A 26,629-nucleotide genomic window follows, 5' to 3' on the forward strand; every position below is an offset into this window, starting at 1 on the left:
TCAAAATCTTATAGTGATGACACCGAGCTCTATAAGATGCTGAAAGTGAATGAACCTCCGATTAGTCATGAAAACAAAGAGATTGACGTGCTTTGTTTCCCTGATTTGTATCCCGAAGGTAAATTTGGCCAGTTTCATTCCAGAGAAACCAAACTCAATTCTGCTGAATTTATCAAATGTCGGTTGCTTTCAAAGCATTCTCAGTTCAGACTGAATCAGCAGTACCTTTTTTATTTGCTGCACGATGCAAACCTTCGGCAGTTAAGACAAGGAGTATTCCACAAGCTCAACGTCACTGGATTCAGTGGCTCTCTTAGTGCTAGAGACTGTTTGAACAACCTTGCATCGGGAGAATTAGAGGGGAACCTGACATCAGTATTCTCCAAACTCAGGAACACTAGCCAGTACTGGATACAGCCTAGAAATGATGTGAATTGCATGGCCCAGCATTATGGACCAGCTACATGGTTTTTAACCATAAGCCCAAGCGATTGGAACTGGGATGACATGGCATTGTTCATTAGGGAAGTAAACCGGAGTGTTCCAGGCGCAGAAAAAAAACAAACTAGTGAACTTGTGGCTATGGATCCTATCAGTGCGTCAAGGTTTATCCATATAAAGTTCAAGGCAATGTTGGATTTTATTGTCTCTGATGCTGCTCCTTTAGGAAAAGTAAGTCACTACTTCTACAGGCGAGAATACCAAAGCAGAGGTCTCCAACATTTCCATCTTCTTCTGTGGGTTGAAAATGCTCCTGTAATGGGGACGTCCAGCAACGCAGAAGTAGCCGACTTTATCCTTAAGTACATTACTTGCAAGGTTCCAAATGCATCCGTTTCCCCTACTCTCAACAACAGAGTTACAAGTTACCAAATGCATCACCACAACTCGTACTGTATGCGGACAAAGAAAACCAAAACCGGGTTTCGTAAGGCTTGTCGTTTCGGGTTTCCCCGGCCTATCACAGGGAATCTTGTTCTGCGTGACGTTGTCGAGTCTGTAGCTGGCAGAAAAGCTCTCAAGTCTAAGTCACGTCTTTATGACCTACCCAGAACACCAAGAGAAAGCTTTGTCAATGACTACAACCCGGCCGTGTTGCTAGCTTGGAATGGAAACGTGGACATCCAGTATGTAGGTGAAAGCACTTCTATCCTACATTGGTATGTCACAAAGTACACTACCAAAAGTGAACAAAGTCATGCTGGACAAGTTTTTACAGAGATTAATTCTACAAAATCATTAGCTAGTAGACTGTTTAACGTTGGCCTTAGAGCTTTAAACAACCGTGAGTGTGGTTCTTTAGAAGCCAGTGACACACTGTTGGGCATTCCATTGTACGGCACGGACCCGGAGACAACAATAAGATGGTTAGATGTAGGCATGACCAGACGCAAAAGACTACAAAAAATCGACAAGATACGAAATATGGACCCAAGTTCGACGAACATATTCTACGAGTCGTGGGTTGACGACCACTACCCAACTAGACCAGATGAACTTGAAGATATGAACTTATACGACTTTGTGAGATGGTACGATATAGCTGCTCAACCACCTAAAGGCGACCGTGAAGTGCATAAGTTGAATTCAGGCAAATTCCTCACTAAAAGAGTCAGACCATGCTTACTGAATCACTATAAGTACAGCCCCACTCAGGATCCTGAAAAATACTACCATGCATTACTTCTTATGTTTCTTTGTTGGAGATCAACTGATGAGCTGAAAGAGTCTCATGAAACATACACAGATGCTTTTATGGCCAAGCAGACACTTCTCACTCAAGCCTTCAAATATGACAAACGTTTAAAAGACATAATTGCGGCATCGGAGAATGCAAGAGACAAAATTCAAAACCGAGTTGAAGAGATCAATGCAGAAGAAGGAGAGGTTGCTGATCCATCCAATATAGCCTTTCAGCCCTTTAATGAACCTGTACCCGCATCCCAGCCTGCCAGGGACAGCAATTGGGCTCCCAATGACGAGCCGTTTGAGACAAAATACCAAAAACTCAACGATGACCAAAAGAGAGTGTTTGATTATGTCAAACGAGCTGTTGCAAACTCTGATGGGACAGATAAATATCTGAGACATTTTGTAAGTGGTGTGGGAGGTACTGGTAAGAGTTTTCTCATCAAAACTATCAGCTCTTGGACTAAAAAATGTCTTCAAGCCTCCACATCAATATCAGCTCCCACAGGACTAAGTGCTTACAACATCAATGGTTCTACGATCTACAAAGTGTTTCAGCTGCCAGTTGAGCATGGAAAAACTCCAAAGTACAAAGCTCTTACTGATGATGTTTTAAAAATGTTGAGATCCAACCTGAAAGATGTGGTGCTCTTCATAATAGACGAAGTGTCCATGGTCTCTAATCTAACATTGATGTACATAAATCTCAGATTGTGTGAAATATTCAACACCTCAGACCAAAGTAACGGCTGGTTTGGTAAAAAACATATACTGCTCTTTGGAGACCTTTTGCAACTTCCACCAGTACATGAAGACTCCCCATTCATTGAACTTGACAGTGGCAAACTTAGTTCTTTTGTTGGCTCTCTGTCTTGTGTTAACATCTGGTCTGAACAGTTCTCTTATGATGAACTTACTACAAACATGCGACAAGCTCAAGATTCTAAGTTTGCTGATGTGTTAAGCAAAGTCAGAGTAGGCAATATGACCGTTGAGGACATCCGTCTAATTGAAAGCAAGAAAATACATCTTAATGGAAAAACTGCTTCGGAAAACCTTTCTCTACTAGGAGATTACTTGTCTGCTTTACCCAACAATTCTGTGTGCCTTTGTTCAACTGGTTACCAATGCTCCATAATAAATGATGAAATGGTCAATAGAATAAGCGGTCCTGTCGTTAACTTGGTTGCAAAAGACTCAGTTGACTGTCTACCTCGTCAACAAAACAAAGTTAAAAAGATACTGTCATCTTACAACTCTGACTGCAGCAGAACGGCTGGTATGGAGAAAATTATTCCTATTAAGGTTGGTGCTAAAGTTATGTTGCGCAGAAACATTGATGTCACTGTGGGGCTAGTTAACTCCGCCATAGGAACAGTAACGGGGTTGAGGTTTAATACAGACAATTCTGATGATGTAGACTCAGTGACAATTAACTTTGATTGTGGCATTACCCATCACCTACAGCGAGTAAACGTCAAGTTTCAAGTGATGGATAACGCATTTGTGTATCGAGAGCAATTCCCGATATCAATGTCCTACGCGGTTACAATTCACAAATGCCAGGGCCTCAGCTTAAATAGCGTAATAATTGATATTGGGGAGTCCATATTTACATGTGGCCAATCATATGTTGCCTTGTCACGAGTGACTTCATTAGAAGGGCTTCATCTTATTAACTTTAACCCAAGAGATGTGAAGCCTCAGAAATCCGCCATTCTCGAATACAACAGACTAAGGCAGAAGTACAAATCTGATCTTCCACTTTACAACACAAGTTGTGACTCCTCTTCGGCTCCTTATGTGAGAGACAGGAAGTGGTGCCAGACCAAAAATGTCGAAAAAGTGCAGGATGAGAGTACAAAACCAGTACCCTCTGCAAAGACTACCGGAAGATCGAGAGTTCAGTCAACTTTAGCATTAAGAGGGTTAAAGAACAATGATCGTGTGTCATGTTATGCGAATGTTGCAGTTCAGATGCTGTATTCTGTTCCGTACATCAGAGAGATAATAAAGAACTCGGAACTAATTTGTCCTCAGTTAAAACAACATCTTCATGATTACGAAGTGTCTCCCTCGGAGGTTGTTTTAGATACAGTGATTTTAAGAAACCTCCCTAACAACAATACATATACCCTGACAGAGCAGCAAGACTGTGCTTTGTTCTTGCTGGACTTATTGGAGACCAACAAGGGCATTATAGAAGCCATCTCATACAGCACGGTGAAAACCACAAAATGCCAGCACTGTCATTACACATTCACAGGGCAAGAGGAGACAGGCAATATAATCAGAATCCCCGTGGTGGCTGGTAAAGTAACACTACGAAATCTGTTAAGCCTTACGATGAACGACCACTGGGAGCCCTTGTTGGATTATGTGTGCAGTAATGCTGAATGCGGCCAACGAGGATCGAGCCTGGGCAAAGTACACATCACGAAGTCAAACCGCTGTGTTCTCTTACAGTTTTTAATATTCAACAACAACTTACAAAAGATTACCACAACAAACATAGCAGGAGTCCCAAGTGCTCAAGTGACTATAGGTACTAAAACATACAGACCTACAGCAGCAATCTTTCATCACGGAGATACAATATCACGAGGCCATTACACTTGTACTATGAAGACAGCTTCAGGTTGGACAACAGCCAATGATGAACAAATATCAAACCAAAGATGGCCCATTGGTTCAAAGAATCTGTACATGCTGTTATTAACAGAACAGTAGAGGCAGCAGTTATTACTTTGTTACTAATAAAATTTATTTTAATTTTTTTTTCAAAGAAAATAGAATTTTTATTTTAACTGTTAATTTTCTACAAAAATAAATAAAATCTAACAAAAAACCACTAAGTGGTAATACTTTCCCCGCCAAGTCAGCAATCCAAAAAAGATAATAAATCATTGTTTTTTTCCGCCAAGAAAAACAATGTAATGTATGGCTTGTTAAATACTTCAAAACATCAATGGCATCTTTGCAATGGCAAAAGTTTACTGTTAATTTATTTTCTGTAGTAAAATTACATCATTTTGTTGGTTTCTACTTTTATTTTTTATTTTTAAAATCACCAAGTTTGGCAACTTGGCGGCAGACTTTTGCTCGATCACTTTAAAAAATACCATAAAATTAGTTTCATTGAGCAAGTATCTCTCCCATTAGTACATTGCTAGGTGATAGCTTATTTTTAAAAAAAGACCTTATTTGAGCCACATTTCATAAAATCATAATAATGATGGTTTTATATTTACTGATTACCTCGAAATTATTATACTTAGTTAGTTGGACTAATTAATTAGAGAAGTTGATTTATGAAATTATCCTCAAACGTAACTTTAATGAAAAAACCAAGCAAAAGTCTGCCGCCAAGGTGCCAAACTTGGTGATTTTAAAAATAAAAAATAAAAGTAGAAACCAACAAAATGATGTAATTTTACTACAGAAAATAAATTAACAGTAAACTTTTGCCATTGCAAAGATGCCATTGATGTTTTGAAGTATTTAACAAGCCATACATTACATTGTTTTTCTTGGCGGAAAAAAACAATGATTTATTATCTTTTTTGGATTGCTGACTTGGCGGGGAAAGTATTACCACTTAGTGGTTTTTTGTTAGATCTGAACATACTAAAGTACACACCTTACAGGGGGGCTGAAAAGTCCCTTACACAATATTGTAGTACGTATTACACTGTTATAAACACGACTGTTCAGCAAATACTTGTACATGAGTAGTAAGGCAACAGTGGGGGGAGAGAATGAAGCCTCACTCACCCATCACCGGATGGGGCGACTGGGTGTAGAGAGTAAGGGCGGTGTTTGCGCGAGTCACCCCAGAAATGCTGAAACGAATGAGCCAAACTAACTTGGTGTCGAGATAAGCTTTGCCGAGACAATGGAGATATGCATGCTGATGTTTTGGACAAAAAATTATGTTCACTTTGTGTAGTCCACAATAAATTTCTGATTAAAATAGATTTCAATGGTTTTAATCAACACCAATTGAATTTAGATTTAGTGTAAAGGGTCTTTTCAGCCACCGTGTGGTTACAATTAATTGATTAATTGAGTAAGTGCCAAGATTATATTCAACTAGCTGAAAACAACACCGTATGCAGGTAATTCTAATGAGGGTAGCATATTCAGTAGTTTTGTGATCAAAGGTTTTCAGTAATGAATTCAAAATTCCAATCATGCCCGGCATTTTCATGATTTTATGACATTACAAACCTTTGAACTTTATTATAGATATACAATATAAGGTCCTTACAATTGTTCAACACTTCTCAAGAGTTTGGTTTGATTACAGAAGATCTAGAAAGGAAGGCTGAAGAAGCGTTGGAGTGTGCAGAGGCACAGTTTGGTGTGCGAGCCATGTCCAGGCTAGGGTCTATGTTGACAGCGGCAGAGTTTGGTCTCAGCGAGCCTGAACTGCTGGAGTTGTTGATGCCAACTGCAGGGCCGAGCACTGCAGAGCTATTACTGGCCGAGGGGCAGTTCAACTTCTCAACTTTTGCTATGGTCCGCCGGAGTATAAGTGAGTGCACAGCATAGTGAATGCAAAATGAATGTATGTTTTTTAGCTAAAAGTCTTTTTAGGAAGAGACTGAAATACTATAATGATTTTTTTTATATGTGAGGAGATCCATTCTGTTATGAAGAGAAGTTAGTTCTAAACCCAATGGGGGACGTGCATAGGGGAAGGGGGAAGCGTTTCGTTCGTTGGTTAAAGGACCGATCCTACTAGATGTCGAAATATATTCTCTTCTCCACATAAGAGCTACAAGTCAATACAGGGTCTTACAGATCTGTGGGTTCTTATAATTGGATTGACCTGAGAAGCTTGTGGATGCCTCAGGAATTTTAGTTTAGATGCAGATTTATTTTTTAGATTGGATGAGATTGAACTTCTAAGTTATAATTTTTAGTCGTCAATTCGTGCAGAGGGAGACCCTTGCCGATTTCAAAGTTCATACTAAAAGATGCACTTTCAGAACTGTATGTTTTACCCTGGTATTGCAGCTAAAGAAAATTGTTACAGTATTGAGTTATTATTATGAGAGATCTTCTCAACAACCTGTAAAAATGTTTTTTAACTTTATTTAATTAAAAAAATTTCCTAAAGTACAACTTTATTTTCTGTTTAAAGCAATTTCTGTGGTTGCTAATAATAATTCACGTGCATTTTACTGCCCTTATCAAACGTAATGGAATGTACAAAAATGTTTGAGGTTAGTTTTCTAAAGGTATAACAGTTAGCATTACTACTTATAATACCAAAATGTTTGCTCTGATTTTGAAAAACTCCTCAATATGTTTCAGGTCATTTACTTCTGGAAAAGTTTATGAGTGGAAGAATCCTGCTGAGCTGGAGGTACGAGTTGTTGGCCAAAGTGGCCAAGAAACGATATCTAACCAGTCAAGAAACAACGAGATCGATTCATGGTGAAATCGCCAATTTGTTCTTCAGTGACTTTCCTACCGACATGGAACCGATCAAAGTCGAAGAAGCATGTAAGACTTGTTTATGGAGTAGTCCAAAGTCTAATTACGATTTCTCACTCGTCTCGTTTTATTTATATGCTTTAGATATTAATTATGTATTTATTTAGGTTTTAATTGTATTTTATATTTTACTCTGCTGTATTCTTAAAATATTCATAATATCAAAATTGTTTTCCAATATTCCAAAAATTAATCCTCATCAATGTCATTGTTTGTGAATTGTATTTATGACTTTTTTACCAATGATTTTTTTTTTACAATCTAGATTTAATTCTGAATTTGTTTCGATATTTCAGTAGGTCAAGTTGATGAAAACAAACAAACGCCATTCCAGTCTGCCTTCGTCACGAATGACGTCACCTACAGTCTGAGACATGTGGAAGAGTCCTGGATTCATTTGCTCAAAGCAGGTGGCCAACTTCAGTTTTTTAACGTTAGTTTATGGATTTGTTTTTACTTTCTTTTAATTGCTTTTCTGTACTTGTAAGTAGCCTAGTAAAATAAATAAATATTGTTTATGTAAGTCTGACAATGTTCCGGGAAAATGTAATGGTCCCTTGTAACAACATACCACATACTTATGTGGTGGTATGTGTATAAGGATGGAGGAGAACTAAAGGCATTCAAAAATATCATATCATCATGAGCCTTTTTTAAAGTCTGATAATTTTTTATATTTTTTATTCACCTGTAACGCTTAGTGAAGAAAGACAGATTTGGCAATTACTGAAGTTAATCATTGATTGGTGATGGTTTTTTAAATATCTTGCTTAAATATGTTAAATATATTAATTTAAAAACTAGAGGGTTCTTGCAGAAGTTAAAACAGGCGCAGATCATTTTCTACTTTTTAGTTTTTAGTTACATAATAAAAATACATCTTGGTGGTTAACTCTCTCATCTTCTGTAATTGGTGAATCCTGAGTGCAGTTTTAAACAGCTTTATGCTTTAGAAATATACTGGCACTAAAATGAATACTCTTATATCAAGCTTCTGCTTGTACTATTAATGTGAAATCAGCCCAAACCCTTCTATTGTTCATTAAAAATGAAATATTCATTCAGTGTAAAATTACCTGGAAGTCATTTAAACAAGTTGTAACATGTTATTGTTTTTTTTTTTTTTTTTTCTAGGAGATGGCAATCGTCTGAAACAGCTGACAATATGCAACTTTGACTGGCTGTTGGCAGCTGTACGAACAATATCCGTGAGCTACTTACGATCTACACTGGAACATGTCAGGTAAAAATTGTGACTAAGTTCTCTTTGCAATATTTAATATTTAAGCAGGTTACCCAAAAGACCAAGTGGGTGTAAAATAAAATAACTAAATACTAAATAAAGTTAGAAGAGGGCTAACGTTAGAGGGGGGGGAGGGGAGAGGGTTATTGGGGTATGAATATGAATTTATGTTTTTTGAAATTATTAGGTAAAATCCTTTCTTAGTGAGCGTCTACTACCCAAAAGGAAGATGCCTGCCAAGTTTCAGGTTCCTAGGTCTTATGGTTTCTGAGATTTCGTAATGAGTGAGTGAAAAAATGAATGAATGAATGAATGAATGAGTCAGTGGTATTTGAGCTTTATATATATAGATGAACCAGATTGATGATTACTATCAATGATAAACAAAGTTTTTTTTTTGCAGAAATCAAATTTATAGTTGTTTACAGAAGTTGAGATTACAGTGGGATTTGGTTAAGGGGAGCTAGAATTAGCAGGTTTTTCGTTAGTGTTTCAGATTAGCGGATATTGGAACAGTGGAGTACGCTTTATCGGTGTTAGATTATAGCGGGATTGTACTGTAGTTAGAAACTTGCTGGTTTGACAGGTGCTATCTACTGGACAGAGATGTAGAGCTGGTTTACTACACGGTGCGTAAGTCCAGTGATGTGTTGACAAGAGACACGCTACAACTGGCCGCGCAGATCATCTGCTGGCTGAGACCTGTAGCAGGTAAGATCATAATAATAGTCTTGGAATGTTGCTTGGGTCAAGTTTAGAACAATTTTATGCTTGGGCTTTAAGCTTACCAGTATGAAATTCCATTAACCCTAATCAATTGACAATGGTATCTAAGAATGCCAATGTGGTGGAAAGTACGGAAAGACCAGCTATGATGTCTTTCTGACTGTTAGTCACAAATTGGAACGTTAGTCACGAAAACAGTGTATTATTGGTAATTTCCTCCTATATGAATTTTTTGTTTTGTGATGGACGAGATTAGATTTTTCACTTCAAGACGAGACGAGACGAGATTTTTTTAATTCACGCAGGACGGGATATTTTTGGACGAGATTTAATCAAAAGTTATAAAAAAATTAATATTTACTTTTTAAGTTTAGAAAAGTTTAAAAATTTAAATACTTGACAAAAACTAGACAAATATATTTAAAATCTTTTATTAAAAAACATTAATAAAAACATCACCTATATAAAAAAATATTAATAAGGCCTAACTTGTTAAAAATAACTCTTCGGCATAAGAGACATGAAAATATCAGTTAGTATAGCATATAGTTCAACTTTGAAAAATATAAAAAAACAACATTATTATTGTTAAGTATCAATTAACAATTTTAAAGTCTTGTGTTATTTTTAGAATGATTTTAAAGTGACTTATTTTGGCTATGTTTACAGTAGTAAAACATATCTCACACTGCTTACACTAACAAAACTTCTCATCATTTGCAACTTCTCAAAAATTATAATACTATTGAAGCAATATTTCCATGTCAAGAATAAATAATTAAATATAAATGCCTTTGCAAAGTTTTTTTTTTAATTTATAAATTTCAAATTTTTTTAAATTCAATTTTTTTATTTTAAATATTTTTTAGTTTTTAAAATTTTAAAAATAAAAAAAAATTTAATTTTAATTTAAAAATTAGGAGTTTTTTTATTTTAAAAAAATTTAAAAATTTAAAAATTTTAAATTAAAAAAAACTTAAAAATTTTATAAAACTACAATTTTAAGAATTTAAAAAACTTTAAAATTTTATGAATTTAAAGAGATTTTATAATTTTAAAATGAAAATTTTTTTTAAATAAAAAAAATATTTTAATTTATTTTTTTTTATCTCGTCTCGGAAATATCCCGTTAGTATTTCAACCCCGCCCAAAGCTTCAAGATAACAAAAATCTTGAAAAAATCTCGAAGTTTCGGGTCTTGTCTATCACTATTTTTTTCCAAGACTAAACTTTATTTTGATCCCAGTTGTTTGTTCATGGTTGAGAAAATATCCTCCTGACTCAATAAACAACAATAGTGACACGTTATTGTCCGTATTGTGATGTTATTGTGCATAGAGGAATGAATATGTTTTGAATTTTGTAGATTTGTTGCTATCCCATATTTACATTGATCTTTTGCTCTTTACAGAAAGCAGTGGAGCCCTAATGTCTCGTATGATCCTGGCTGCGATGGCGTGGTGTGATGGTTACACTGATCCTCTCCTAGTGCCTCTCAACGGGTGGTTGCAGCCTCCCCTACCCCTACAGATAAAGAGTAAGTATATGGACCACATTCAACCACTAATAGGACACGATTAAAAATAGTTAACAAGATTTTTGAAGTTAATTATGCAATGCTTTGTGAAAAGGCATCATGTGTGTTAATTTTGAAATGTTATCTGTTTTCCTCCTTATGTTATAGTAACTTAAGTCATAACTCTTGAACATACTTATATTTATGTACACTAAGAGTGTTTTACCTGTATCAAAGGCTTTTGCTTGAAAGCCTGCTCATTTTAGGAGGGTATTTTAGTTGAATTTGCACCATATTCTATATTCAACAAAGGATATAGGCCTTTAACTGTAATCTTTTACCCAGGTGTGGTGTGCCCGGCCGGGGTAGGCCTGATAGCTCCGACACCCTCAGCTCAACATGTCGTGGTGGTGACGTTAACCGGGGACACTCAGCTGTGGCACATCATGTCCAACACTCTCATACACACCTTCAAAGGTAATCAAACTGTATGTATACAGATAGAGAAAACTGCTTGCCAACAACTTACTGTCACATACTTGTTGGCTTGTCTATCTAGAGGTAATTTCAAATATATACAGGGTTTTCATAAAATAATGGTGGGGTTTTAACTGTCTGTAAAACTATTATAAGACAAATTAAATATTTCATATTGATACCCCTGGATCCGGTAGCTCAAACAGTTTTGTTTACATTAATCGAAACAGCTGTGTTGATTATTATGCTAATCGACAACCTACTTTCTCTTTAAATAAATTTCAAGTTGTATTTTCTTATAAACATGTTTTCCGTCAAGAAAAGGCTAAGTGTGTAACTAAGTGAACTAAAGTCAGTAACTGTAGTATAGCTTTAATACTTTTAATACTTTTCTTTGAAATGGCGACCATACAAAGTAGATATTTTAAGCCAAGTATGAATGGAGTGTATGATGAGTGGCGCGATCTTGTAGTCTTGTTAGTGACTAAGGCCGACATATTCCTTAGACACAGCTGTTAATTAATAGCCCAGACAGCTAATGGCGACTAAGGGACCTACAGTTTATAGTGGAATCCGAACTACTTTTTTTCCTTGGTATATACAAATTGGTCTAATAATCAGGATAGTACTGCAGATGGTCGTACTCACCCGTGCGGATTTAGGATGTCAAAAACATATATAGTTTATTCTAAAAAACTCAAAATCTATCCCATCTACTAGAAAGAACCAGAGATGCAGTCTCCATTGTAACAATAGAATGTTGCTCGTGTGGGTTGAAATAGATCATCATCTGGACTTATGTAGAGCAAGAAATGGTTGTCATGTATGTAAATGCTTATTAGTTATGTAAAATGATCTTTTTGATGTCAGGAATTCAACAAGATAAAAAGTTTGTTTGTATCTTTCCTTTTGTTCATTTTATTTCATAACTAAACCCCACCATTATTTTATGAAAACCCTGTATAATAACATTACATTTCCTGAGACAATATTAAAAGATAACTCTCGCTGCTAGTACCTATAAGTCCTGACTGTACAATTTGCTGATATTTTTCAATCAGAAAGAATGACTACCAGTATATATTTTTTAACTTAATTCAAGTTGTAGCCTGTATACCACAGTCCTTTGAACAGCAGCTCAGATTAACATCGGTTTTCCCTGCTACTTGAATGTTCATAGGTACTAACAAACATGACTAAACGTTCTGAAGGCAAGCAATGCTAGCCAAATAGTATTTTTTTATGTTAATTGGTGATACCTAGTGAATGACTTTGAAACTAAAATTACTCCAAGATGGAGGGAATAAGCTGGTACGATGTTTATACCAGAACAACTGTTTATGTCTCATGTCATACTGTCATATAACGCTGTAAACAGCTGTTTTTGTGAACATCTCTAGCAGAACTGGCCTTAGGATTGTGCAAAAGGTGTGGCCGCACCTCGAAGAGACCCGCACTTGGTGTAAAATACAAAATATTTTAAAGATTCTATGAGTTTTGAATTAATGATGTTAATTATGAAAAAATTAAAAAGTGGGAGTATTAATACAAAAATTATTCATTAAGATTGTTGTTGATCATTATTGTTATAGTACAACTTTTTTATAGTAATGCACACTGATTGTTTGAACTGGGCCCCGCATTACACTAAGCTGGCTCTGGTTGTTAGTACGATGTTAGCACACTAAACAGTAAACACAAACCATTCGCGGCAAACGGTTATAGAGTATTCTGTAAATAATCTCCTTTTAAGGTTGAATTAACCTAGGATCAATTGTGTTTCGATTGAACATAATAACTTATTTACTAACATTAGGTTGAATGAAATATGTGGGACGAATATTGTTCTACAACCAATCAAACTTTTCCTCTAACCCTCTGATGGTTCTGGCAGGTCACAGTGGTCGTGTACTTTGCCTCGCTCTCACCAAACAATCTCAAATTCTACTGACAGGATCTGAGGACACGTCAATCATCGTGTGGGACTTGTCATCTTTTGAGCAAAAAATGAGGATTTTGTAAGTCTTATCAGATTTTATTGAGAAACTCCTAATGTTAATGCTCATCGAGTGGTATATGTGAATTTTGATACAGATGTATGGTAAACATACAACTAGTGAATATGTTAACATTCCTTTGATTTAATCAACATGTTTTGACACAACATTTAACTAATAAAATGGTGTTTTTTTTTCTGTCTACAACCAAGGTTTTGAGCCTAAAGGTTAATTCTCAAGTTAAAATACCAAGTGGTTGGAAAAAATCTTCTTTATCATTGGAGTTGTGAAGAACCACTGTATTTGTAAAGTATTTCGTCTCTACTTCATTTTTTTCATCACTCTCATATTGTTTTTTTTTTTAGTAAAATGTTTAAATAATTTCTTAATAATGGATGTTTCAGTGAACACATAGCCCCAGTGCTCAGTGTGACCACGGCACTGGACAACACAGTGGTGGTCAGTGGTGGGGAGGACTCCAGGATTATAGTGACGTCATTGAAAACTGGAGAAGTTGTCATCAAAATAGACCACCATAGAGGTCCAGTGACAGCTGTACAAGCCACAGTATCTGGGGACATTCTCATATCAGGTGGGTTAACTAACCCTTGCAACAGAATCATCTGATCTTAGTCAATAACAGAGCCTCCCAAGGCATCTCTTTCCATGCCACACTCATTCTCATATTTAGAATGAACTATGAAACATTAGTGTTCACTAGTCTTAACAAAACGATTAAGATGAGAGGGCATCTCAAAAGCAATACTACGGGTAGCATAAACAATATTGAGCAGATAAGGAGTCCTCCACATTTTGTTTAGTCCTTTTAGTCATCTTAATGTACTTAAGGTGAAATATCATTCTTTTAAGTTGTATGTTTCATAATTAAACACTATTTCAAAAGGGTTTTTTGGAAACTTTGAGAAGTCTCACAACATTTCTCTTGGGAAAAAACTTCATACAAAAGAATCACTCAATACAAAACATTACAAACCAACTGAACTGAAGATTGTGTCTAGGTTCGTCAGACAAGTCGGTGTGCCTCTGGTCCCTGGACAACTTCACATTGCTCAACTCAATCTCCGTGCCATCTCCTGTAAACATGCTGGACATCTCCAGTGACTCAGTGTTCCTGTTGGTGGCTTGTGAGGACAATCAGCTGTATCTTCATACATTGGCCACTGGCACACAGATACACTGCCTGCGCGGACACAAAGCTAATGTAAGGGATCAGCTATAAAAATACTTTAGCTCTGTTATTGGGTATAGCTAGTAATAAAACTCTTATCTCAAATAAAAGCTTTGTATCTAATAATCCAAGTTCAAATGTAGATGTTTGTTTAAATGCCGACGACACCTCACTTTATGTTTCAGCTAGGGACATGGCTCATCAAGAGGCAATAGCATTTGAAATTTCCAATAGAGCTTCGATTCAATTTGATTTTATTTGATTCTTGTTGAAAACTGATCATAGTATTTGCAGCCATCTGGGAAAGGCAAATAAAAGGTTAATTCATTTCTTAAGGAAATTACCAGTATTTGAGATCAAAAATATGAGTGTTTGCTTACAGTATGGATACATTTAGAACTCCTTTCCTCACAGTAAATATATATGAAGGTTTTAAGCGGTTTACCTCACACTAAAACCTGAGGTTATCTGCATCTTGCCCTTGTTCTTGAATACTTTGACATAATTCAACTGTACAAAACACGGAAGACTAATATAATTGTTTCCAGCGCATTTTCTAAACGATATCAAAATAAACCAATAAGAAAAGTCAAGTTCCGTTCTCCGCCAGGTGGTATCTGTGTGTTTGGCGGGGGACAACCAGCGAGCCGTGGCTGGAGGAGCGGACGGGAGAGTCTACGTGTTTGACATGCACAGTGGCTGCCTGGTGCGGACCATCTCCACCAGCCATAACTCCAAGGTCACCGGGGTCAAGGTCACTTCTAATGACGACTTTCTTATCACCGCAGGTAGGCTAATCAAACTCTTATTTAAAAATGTTTAACAATCTGTTATACAAATAGATTCAGCTGTTATAGATTCAAGGATAAGTTTGTTTCAACTTCTTAAAACTATAAAATATCACTGCATTACTATTGCAAGGTTGGTAAATAAATAGTCCTCTCATTTTTAAGCAAAACCATTATCTCATTCATTCAACTCTTCTTAATACACCATAATGCCTCAGTTACTGTATAAATATAATTTAATCAATCTTCTCTGTTAAGCTAAGCTCAAGCCGTTTAATGTTTAGGAGGCAATAGGATAACATCATGGAGCTTCAGAAAAGAAGACGGGATTGGTGTAGAAGAAGTGGGTACAACAATGACCAGCAAGACTTCTTCTACCCAGAAACCTCATACTGCACCCATCAATTGCCTGGACATCTCCCGTGACGGCACAACTGCTGTTACAGGTAGGCTGATGCTGCTATATGCAGAGTTGTAAAAACATGTATGCTTTGTACTTTGAAGTACCAAATAAACTTCTAAAATTTCAATCCAGGAATTAAATACAAGACTGGTTTGACTAAGAACTTCAAATCAATGAGCTTCAAGACATTCATAAGCTATTCTTCAAATCAAATCTTGTGTTATTGATTTGGAGGGTTGGAATCATAGTAGTTCTTGGTCCCAAATGTGTTGAGCCACCAAGTTCACTTTATTTCACTATCAGTCTGATTTAGAAATTGTCTTCGCAAATAATCAAACTCAAGCTGCAATATTCCTATTACAGGGGGACTTGACAGTCTGGTGAACGTGTGGCAGCTCAACTCCCACGAGTTACACTCCACTATGGAGGGTCACACGGCGGCTGTGACTGCTGTAGCTATCAGTCCCAACGGTCTCTTCACAATCTCTGGCTCCGAGGACAAGACAGCACGCGTCTGGGGGCTTACGCTCGGCCTTGTTGTCTCTATATTTAAGGTAAATACCATTTTGGCTTGAGTCGCAAAATTATTATGAAGCTTGAAAGTGATTTTACTCCTAACTTTCTTTCAGACAGTATCATCATTGATGCGATTGATGATGAGCCATTTATTTACAATGTAAGTCAGCAACTGGATTTATTTGGCTTACTTGAAAAATGTTCAAATGTGCACTAGGCAATTTATTGTTTATGAAATATTAGTTTGTAGCCAAAGAACTAAGCCCACTTTGTAGATAAATCATTTTGATTTATACAACTTTGACAATACACGCCAGGATGTTTAAGATTAGTGTTTTATGTATGAGATTATAGCTCTATCGTAACTGACTAATATCAGCTGGACCATTTATTAAAAGTCCATTGCTGAAACTGCACAGCTTGCACAGCTGGGTTTAGTTTTTATCCTTCATAAATAGTTCCATTTTGGATGCACGTTAGGTGTGTTTAATGTGCACTAATGGGGTGTGTTTAACAAGACATCGGCAGAAGATTATACAGCGGCCAACTATAGGCTTTGTACTACCTTCTTTGTGATACTGATAATCAGCAACATAATCTCATCTACCATTAGACCAAGTTTCACGTCAAGACAGGATTGAACATGTTTGCTTTCCCATCTCCAGGGGCACCAGGCTACAGTGACGGCTGTAGGAGTGATGTCCGACAGCCGCAGAGTCGTGTCTTGTGACAGACAAGGCGTGCTTGCTGTCTGGCTGGCAGACAACGCTACACTGCTGCACTCTGCCCTCGGTCCCACCAACTACCTGCAGATCACCAACAACATGAAGTACGCTGTCAGTGGCGATGGTGACAACAGGTTGGTCAATCAGTAATTCACTCTTTTTAGACAGTGCTTATAAAAGTTTTTGAGTAGTCAACGCTTGTTGGCCCAACTGGTCAAAAGAATAATATATATTTTTTCAGAATCTCAGTAGAACGCAATTTTAGTTTTCAATTTCATTAGTCTTTGTTTGGATTGTTTAGTTATACCTATTTTAAAACATGTCACCTTTTAAAACATTTTTAGATTTTTTGCAGAGTAACACACAATATATCTGAATTAAAAGTTATAAAATATCTTGTCTCACACACAATTTGTAAAGAATCCACAGTATATGTCATATGTAGGCCTCCTCCCAGCAAGTAGCTCAGCTACAAACATGTGAACTTCTAATGAGTTGTAAACCTGACCAAAACTGGGTTCAAACCTTTTGTTCTACTGTGCTGTTTCTTGGTTGAAAAAACATCACATTGATTAGCTCAGCTATCGATCATAGCAGTATTGCCACTACCATAGCTGCAAACCTAATGTCTAGTGTGAAAATCTTAACTGCCTCCCAGGTAGGCTGTAAGTAATGACTTTGGTTAGGTAATTCAATAAATATTAGGAACCAGTTTTTAAACATAAATTAAGTTCCTTTATTAAAGCCTACAATAAAAACGAACATATTTTTAACAGTTTGCGGATCTGGCCACTCACCAGTCACCGAGATGAGGAGAGATTTACAATTAGCCACACCAAGGAAGTGACGTGCTTCGTTCTCACTGCCGACTCCTTACATGTCGTGACAGGCTCACGAGACGCCTCGCTCAAGGTGTGGCAGGTTATTGGAGGAAAACTCACTCAGGTATTGAATCTAACATTCACTACCATTGGAATCACTTCATATAGATTCTAATCCTCTTTTCAAGTTAGCTGTCTTTAGGTACATAGAATTGTTGATTTGCTTAGGGATGGAAAAAATCTATTGATCTATACTTGTAAATGACAACACTAATAATATTAGTTCTCATAAAACACTATCTTATTTTGAAACGTTTGTCTTATGAGAACAAAAAAAAACTATATCCTGATAACTATAGTTTTAACTTATCGATTTCACAAGACTTGCGGTAGCGTGTGAAGGAGACCATAGCCCCTTCATCAAATTGTATTGAATACTACTGTATTTTATTGTCTACTGGTTGTTTTGCTAGGTGCTGATGGGTCACACAGACCATGTGACTTGTGCGGCCGTCGCCATCACTAACAAGACGATTGTGGTGAGCGGCTCCAGGGATTCTAACCTGATAGTGTGGGACATCAACACTGGCAACGACATCCACCTCTTGTCAGGGCATCTGGGCTGTGTGACTTGTGTTAAGGTGGCTGGAGATGGAACTGTCGCTGTTTCAGGTTTGTTGAGTGGCTGAGATGCTGCATTTTTTATAACTACAAGGTAGAAAAAAATTAACTCTTGTTCATTTCTTGAGATGCGATAAATTTATTTGATAAAGGTTAAAACACTTTTCTTGAGTCGCTCCGCTCAACTGGCTCTCACAACTCTGACAGCAATTTTAGTTTTATGGGAAGGATGCCAGCATATTCTAATACAAGAAACATAGAAAACTTTTGTTTATTTGTGTACTTTTTGCCAGAGTGAACTCTTTCCCACTCAAGTACAAACAACAAAATTAATAACAAATAATGACAAAAATAATGTTACCCTCTGGTGACAGTAAGCTAAACCAAACAAATTATGACTGTAAATTAACCGTTTAAAATATCCAGGGTCTGAAGACAAGAGGATCATAGTGTGGGACACAGCCAAGGGCGTTCCTCTGTCTTCTCTGCAGCTGCATCTGCCCATCCTAGGTTTGGTCATGTCCACGGACGCTACTCGTATTGCGATTCATCTGTTTGAGAGCAGACATCTGCCAATCATCTGTCTTCACAACACTCCAGCCACATATGTCAAAGCTCCTGTCTACGTCGCTCCTGCCAAAGAAATCGAAGGTAAGTTCTGTGGAAAGTTAAATTTCAGTGTCTCGCCGCACCTCTGCCAAATTTGTTTTACAACAATACTGACCTAAATCTATGAAAATGTATAGCAAGTGTAAGTTTGATTTGGATTAGTGATTCAGGATGACATTGGCTTCTCACATCCAATACCTGATTGGTTGAAGGTTGCGTAGCATAGCATGCATTGAATAAATCATAAGTTTATAATTTGGACTGATGTGATAGCATTAATTGAAGATCGCTAACTAATGAATCATCAGGTTTTGATCAGTAAAATAATCCCCCTATGAACTCATATCTTTATCCTTAATTGAAAACTTGATCTTTTAATTTCATTGTCACTTCATTAAGACATCACATCTATACACATATAAGGATGATCGTGGAATGAAGTGAAGATGCCTTGTAAAGCTTTGACAGCGACTAAGATGAGCTGTTTCTTTTCAAACCAGCTACTTCTGACCAACCACTCAGCTACTAAGTAGTGTTGAACATATTTTTAAAAGTCATATTGTAGCCTATGTCTATGGTTGATCATTTTACTGAATAAAAACCAATTTCCAGACCTGAGACCTTCAGGGCCGAAGCGTCCGCTGAGAAGGCTGCTGAAGAAGGAGGTCTCACTGGACACGTACACTTGGCAAAAGAAGTACGGACACTTGACTTCCTCCATCATGATGGCTGCTGTGGACGAGAGACTCAAGCGGAGGTTCTCCGTGTCAGCCAGTATGGAGGAGATCAGCAAGATACCAGCCAGCAAGGAGCAGCTAGGCTCTCAGGTAAAGATTGTATAAGTTAGGATGATGTGAAAGAATGATGAGAGAAAGGCTCCCAACAACACTGAGAGTCACGCCAGTGGTATTAAACTAATCCAACAGCAATTCATTTTTGGGATGAATTAACAAAATAACAAGAGCAACAGTGGTGGAGGATGGGTTCTCTTGGGCATGCTAATCCCACTATCTACACCTGCAACACTCAATACAAAAACTCTTAAAGGATGACATATTAAATTTAGAATATCAATTGTGACTATCAAGGTGGAAACTGTGACCATGTCCTTCATAAGAGGAACCTATTATCTTTGCCTATTGATCGAAGTAAACATGCTATTTCAATGTTAAATTTGTCCCCCCAGATTAGAATAAAAATGGAGGTAGTTTAGTTAAACCACTGACAAAGTGCGCTACGCTAGTGTCAATTATAATTCCAAAATCCAAAAGTTTTAAATTAAATTTGTTCTTAAATCCAAGGAACAAAGCAAAATTTAACATAAACCAAGCTTTAGTTTGTATTAAGTCTCCCATTTCTCAAATAATTTAAGAAGTGTACATTGGAAAATATGAACTTGAAATTTTAAATTTCATCCATCCACAACCTGTAGAAAATTCTATATGAAAACCAGGACATTTTTTCAAATGAAGCTGTTAATGTCCAAAACAGTAATTCTTTCACGTTTTGGTAACGTAAGTTACAAAATTATGGTATAACATTGTCAACTTAACTCTTCACCTAGAATCACCCCTAAAACTAGATCTTATATTTGGATTATTTCAGAATATTGGACCTGAACAGGCAGCCCTTGCTCAATCCCAACACTTTGATCAGCTGGAGGCCATGTGGAATCGAAGATCACCGCCTCGATCCCGAAGACTCTTTCAGGTAGAAAATTAACTAATTTGAATAAGAATTTGACACACATTTTGCTTTATAACTGTACGCTTGCTTGAACTTTATACAAAATTATTTCAATAGAAAGCTACATTTTACTACTATAGGGCTTAATAGCCTTCTCGAGGTAAGGTCAGAAATTTGTAAAGAAGACTTAGATTATTTTCAAAAATCCCACTTGCATTAACCAATGCAACTAATCGACCATTTATTTACCAGCGGTTTTCCAGGACACAGACTTTACAAAATTTTAGTTCAGTGGTCAATGCAGTGAATGATTACTATATTTTAATTTTTTTTAATTTGTTTTAAGAATATACTAGTGAACTTGTTGCTCGAATTCGAGCAATTGCGAAGTATTATAGGCGTTATTTTAAAATGAATAACAGTAATAATTTCCGATGACTTTAAATGAGTCGACTCAAAGATAATGGAAATACTCACGATGTACATAACAGATCGATATAATCAACATTTCCTGTGAATATCTTGTTTTTTTTAGTGTTTGTTTTCTACAAATATTTCCCACTCATAGCCGCATTAGGTTGTCCATAATAACGATTATAAATTAATAAAAAAAAACAGTATTTCTATTTCTTTTACTTGGTGGTGTTCTATGACTCTCCTATGTTTCCATAGTTTGCAAATCGGCTCTTTCAATGATTGCTCAAGAAATACAGCACAGTGTTAACCCTTAAACGCGCTTGCCGGGGTATGACATACCCTCACGTATGGTAATTGTGTCATAATTTTACCAAGTATGGTTGCAACCCTTGTGGGCATAACAGTAGCTGCCTAAAATAGCATATATGCTATCATCTGGCCGCAGGGTTGTTCGTCTTGACCGAGTCATTGACCTGTTATGACCACCCTGGGTCTGGCATACCCCCACGCGCATGCTTGTGTTACCAATAATGTGTTCATAGGGGGGTCTAGTGTACCCCCGTGCGCGTAGTAGTGTCTTTGTTTTATTATCATAATTTAGTATTAATAACTTTATAACTTTATTATTTATAATTTTGATATAGTGTTGAAATTTTGCAAAAAAAACCTTAGTATCTGTAAAACAATTGGATGGAAATGTCCTACCATAGAGTCCACTGATCTAGCCTCCCAGTAAAAAGGCGCGGTGCACCGTCTGCCTTGGTAAAAAACACTAAACACAAAATTTAAGTGTAAAACTGTATAAAAATAATGTGCCAGGGACAAATGTAAAATATTTGTGAAGTGTGTTTAAAAGGACTTCTAAACCTAGCACTGGACAAGGATTTTTAAGGAAAAACACATTACCAAAGAAAGTTTTTAATTTCTTTTATTTTTTACAGTATTTTCTACAAACCGGGAAATGTATTAATTCATGAAATATTTACTGCTTCCATGGATTTTTACAAGTATTATACTTTTGTAAAATTAAAACTAACATTTTTTGCAATAAAAACTTGTTTAACTACGATTTTTCCCTCTTCAACACATTTATTAAATTTCATCATGAAAAAATTAACCCATTGGCCTACCAGTTTTGGGTTCAAAATATGATTTTGAAAATAGTTAAAGGATATGCTAGGATAATAAAATTTACGTAACAAATGTGAGGAAATGAATATAGATATTATGTCTAAAGTTTAAAGAGTTAAATATCAAAAACTTTTTTTAAATACCATTTTTTATTTGGGGGGCCACTAGACCCCCGCGCTCGCTCCGGCGTAAAAAAAAAACGAGTGCAATTTCTATTCATTCCATCCTGTTAACCAGCTAACATCCTAAATTTGGCAATAGATTAATGTAGCAGAGAATGTTTGGGATAACGTTAGACCATTGGACTAGATCATTTAATACATTTACGCCACACTACACTATTTTGACGAACTTCCCACGCAAGGATTTAGTCCAGAAAACAGCTGTTGGCCGCCAGCTTAATCAAATGGGCTCCATTACGTACTACTGTACTGTAATGAGTTTTAACGGACACCAAACAGCTGATTATAATGTATTTGGGTGGCAATGAGTGGTTAGTCCTTGGTGGTAATATAAGGATTAGTACAGATTTAGTAGTATGGTGTAGACTATCGCACGTCACTCGTCCAAAATGTGTTTACCGGACTCGTATGGTAATCTCGTGCAAGACAAAGTCGAGTGGTAGAGAATGACCACACTCGTCCGGTAAACACTTTTTTTCAGGACTAGTAACGTGGTACACCATTATATGCTATTATGAACAAATTTGTAAGAAGAACCAGTAACTCAGTGAAACTGAATATATACTGATTAGTAATGGCTTACAATAGTTATGTTTCCCAAGTCTATAGGAAAAATTATATTAATTTTCAAAAAATCAATGTGATGCATGTCATACAGTGTGTAGATAATTCGGTAGGAATGGCCATGTACAATTTAGTAAATCTCTACTTCTTTTAGTTGATCTTAACCATAGTTCCGTTTTTAATTTCATATTATTATTTTTTCAGTCCCTCTCAAAACAAAACTCAAGGTCAAGTCGAAAAGATTCTGAGGAAGATAATTCACCTTTAGAAGAGGTTGATGGTATGTATATTTATTATATGACATACTAGCGAGTACCCGTCCTTCATACGGGGTTGGCATATAAGTATAAAATGCCTATTACAGTTGTGGGAGAAGACACGGTTTAAGAAAATTTGGTCTTTAAATTTATAAGGTATCCTATAGTGTAGCACACTTCTACCATAGACCTAATGTACTAATGCACCTAAACCATAGAAAAAAGTAAAATTCTCATTGTGTATCACAACTTTTTGGCCCGACAGACGTCGTCCTGTCCTAATGTGGTTTTATGTCAAATGCTCGTTCATTTTCAAGATGAGCTCTTGTTCACATCGCTCAATCACGTCCTGGTTGAAGTTTGTTTGCTACGCTAACTCGCCTCCAGGTTGAAGTTCGTTCACTACGCTCACTCACCTTTTGGTTGCAAATTAGCTGTTGTTATAAATTTAAAAAAATAATAGTGCTGCACCCTGTTGGTAAACCTATTACCTTTTTAATGCTATTGAACATCACAGAATCAAATTGTTTAGTTGAACCAGCTGTTCAGATTCTTTAATTCCATTTAAATATAAGTACTCATAAGGTTAACATGGGGAACTACAGAGCCACTGGGGCAGAGCCCGAAAGGATTTTTTAGATAACAATATGCATAAATGTTAATCGGGAATTTGAGCTATCATCATGCCAAATTTCAGCCCAATCTGTCCAGTAGTTTAGGCGTGATTGAACAACACACAAACACACAAAGTCACAAACCTTCAGATTTATAATATTAGTAAGATTACACATAGTTCTCGTTGGTTTTATTGATTTACAAGTTACCAATCAAAGATGAAGTTAGTATAAAATAAGACCAAAACAAACTGAAATACAGATGGCACTGGAGGGAAGAAGAAACATCACATTCAGTCAGTTTTATTTAGTCAGTAGCAGTGGCAAGACAGTGCTGGCCAGCCTGTACAGTTTTAATCAGTTTTATCAATTTTTTCCCATTTTAACGATTTTATCAACATGACAAGTTTCAATAATTGTGATTGTGACAGCCTATAATATATTCAAACCAAGGGTCTCAATGAATAATACAAAGTTATTGTCTTTACAACAGCAAATTTTGTCCTTTTCCAGATTTTTCTGGTGATTAAGCTCCCAGAATCCTCTTCAATGGAACCAAATGTGATCTTGATTCAATCATCATAGGTAGGTTACTGAGTGCAATAATGTATCTAGATATAGTAACATTCCTTTCAAACCATTCAAGAACACTGTTCCTGTTGTTTATCTTTTGTAGAGTATTTTTATACGTTAAGAAACAAAACCTAAGTTTTTTTATTCAATCAGTCCTTGAACTAAAAAGAAATTACATTTACACATGTAAGCCAGAAGAATTGTTATCGTCTATCGAGGTATTCAGTCATCTGGTTTGTCCATATTGAGAAAAAGCAAATGAAGGTTTAATACCAAGCGAACAAAGTAAAATAGCATGTACTTTTGGTTGTACAATTTCATATTAACCCTCAACTATAATTGCAAACACCAATGGTGAAATAACAGTTTATTTCAAACGTTGTCATTTTGTCATTGTAATTCACTGTTATTGCATTGTTATTTTATTCCTGTCTTATTCATGCATTATTTGGGCGATAAATCGTTTATTTAACTATTTCTTGCTGAATGGTTCTACAGTAAAAAATTGAGAGAATTAAAATTTTTAATAAGCTTTAAAGATTCTTTGAAAATGTCTTTAAATATTTTATAATACCCATTTTAAAGGATTTCACAATACATGTTAAGAACAAAAGTTAACAACAATCGAAAGAGTACTAGTTTTTTTTTAATAGTATATTTTACTACTAGTCACGAAAGTGACCCATTTCCCATATTAAATAGAAATGCTTATTTTTTTGTTATATCAACTTTTTTGGTATTTCCAAGCAAGTGCAATACTTATATCTAAATTTAATTATACAAAACTTTATTTTATTGACCTAATCTAATATTTTCAAAATATCAGTCACGCCGTACTTTTTATTAGACTTTTTTAATCATCTTTGACTAAAACTAACAGTTAAAATAAAAAACTTTATATCTAATATAGTCTACCAAGTCTTTCTTTACAGTGTTCTTGAAGACATTACATTTAGAATTGTAGATACTACTGACAGAGTATGGTATCTAATGTATTGTGTAAGTATAAGCTGTAAGTTGTTACGTGTATGTATGTTGTAATGGAATAGTCAAGTAGTGTAAGACTAATTTTCTACTCAAAGTCTGGTAGGTTTCTTGTAATCTAAGAGTTGGTATAAATGAAAAATGATTGTGTGTGTTTAAAAGATACTACATACTAATAACAATTCAAACATAATAATTTTGTTTTTCTTTATTTGGAAAATACACTTTTTGGTAACTTAAAATAGCCTTTACAACTTAATTAAAATTAGTTTTTCACCTGCATTTTTCTATGGATTGGAAGTGAAAATTTGTTTAGCTAGATAGTTAGATATACTTTTGAAGAAATGAAAAGAATGTTTTAAAAGCTGATATTCTGTATTCTTTCATCACCAGTCAAATTCTTGGGTTTGATTAAAACAAACCATTTGTTAAGTTACTCGAAAACTTTAAATTAAATTAAATTTTTACATTCAGTGTGAAATTAATTATCTTTAGACCTTCAGAATAAAATCGGCATTTCTGGTGGTGTAAGGCCTGATGCAATGTATTTCAAATTCCTTGCTGAAGCCCATACTTACTCTTGCTTAAAGTTTGTAAAAAAATTTAGTTAGGTTTTTCCTAAAAAAAGCTTTAAACTAGGGACTTATTTTTGAGTTATGGTTTGCTGTTTAAGTATTAAACGTTTTGCTAAATACATCTTGAAGGTTGATAAAAATAATTTTTAGATTACAAAGATCTACCGGACTATAATTTATTTTCAGACTAAGCTAATAAAGACATTAAGGAATAGCCATCTTTCCTACTTATCTTTGTTAGAGTAAGTTGCCTTGTATGATAAAAATTATTCTCTATATTTAGCATTTATGATTATATTTTGATCTATATGCATTTGAAGCGGAAGACATTATGTTACCATATAATTTTGTTAATTTTACATTTAAGTTACCTACTTTTTTACTGTTGTAAAATTAGAGTACATGGTAAGGTTAAACTTAACATTACATAAATTAAGTAAGTTAGTAAAATAAGTAAAAAGTTTCTGTCCACCAATTCCAACAGTAAATTCATATCAAATCGACAACATTTCAAAATATACTTTAGAATCTTAACTACTAAATTTTCATTTGACCCGTTGCTTTATTTGTTGATTCATTGTTTTCTGCCATAGCTTATTGACTTTATGACAAAGTGTTAGAAACAAGAATGATTATTTAAAAAGACATAATAATGTATTGCGTTTATTTCAATAACATGTCATAAATTTTTTCTCTGTGATGTTTTTGAAATCAATTTTTTTACTAAAAGTCGTAGTTAAAATGTTTACTTTTATCTTTTTTGTCATTTTTCTATAATTTTAAACCAAAAACATTTTAGGCCTAGAAATTTTATTTTTAAC

At 35.6% G+C, this 26,629-nt stretch overlaps 1 protein-coding gene across 1 annotated transcript in view; it reads left to right on the forward strand.

Annotated features, from left to right (window-relative positions):
• LOC128985413 (protein qui-1) overlaps positions 1-24,743 on the forward strand; it is a 252,153-nt gene extending 227,410 nt beyond the window's left edge. Inside the window, exons 12-32 of the mRNA XM_054404890.1 lie at positions 5,999-6,226; positions 7,012-7,203; positions 7,491-7,604; positions 8,329-8,437; positions 9,024-9,148; positions 10,575-10,700; positions 11,025-11,156; positions 13,051-13,174; positions 13,558-13,745; positions 14,173-14,375; positions 14,953-15,130; positions 15,415-15,576; positions 15,897-16,087; positions 16,715-16,908; positions 17,551-17,719; positions 18,069-18,267; positions 18,643-18,867; positions 19,438-19,652; positions 20,431-20,535; positions 23,010-23,085; positions 24,190-24,743. Coding sequence (XP_054260865.1) covers positions 5,999-6,226; positions 7,012-7,203; positions 7,491-7,604; positions 8,329-8,437; positions 9,024-9,148; positions 10,575-10,700; positions 11,025-11,156; positions 13,051-13,174; positions 13,558-13,745; positions 14,173-14,375; positions 14,953-15,130; positions 15,415-15,576; positions 15,897-16,087; positions 16,715-16,908; positions 17,551-17,719; positions 18,069-18,267; positions 18,643-18,867; positions 19,438-19,652; positions 20,431-20,535; positions 23,010-23,085; positions 24,190-24,206 — 3,272 coding nt within the window. The 3' untranslated portion in view covers positions 24,207-24,743. The remainder of the gene's footprint in view (positions 1-5,998; positions 6,227-7,011; positions 7,204-7,490; positions 7,605-8,328; positions 8,438-9,023; positions 9,149-10,574; positions 10,701-11,024; positions 11,157-13,050; positions 13,175-13,557; positions 13,746-14,172; positions 14,376-14,952; positions 15,131-15,414; positions 15,577-15,896; positions 16,088-16,714; positions 16,909-17,550; positions 17,720-18,068; positions 18,268-18,642; positions 18,868-19,437; positions 19,653-20,430; positions 20,536-23,009; positions 23,086-24,189) is intronic.
• Positions 24,744-26,629: the final 1,886 nt, after the last annotated feature.

Source organism: Macrosteles quadrilineatus, unplaced genomic scaffold (genome assembly GCF_028750875.1).
Source record: "Macrosteles quadrilineatus isolate MER2022 unplaced genomic scaffold, UCM_ALF_1.0 Scaffold_2__2_contigs__length_208266976, whole genome shotgun sequence".
NCBI classification, from domain to species: domain Eukaryota; kingdom Metazoa; phylum Arthropoda; class Insecta; order Hemiptera; family Cicadellidae; genus Macrosteles; species Macrosteles quadrilineatus.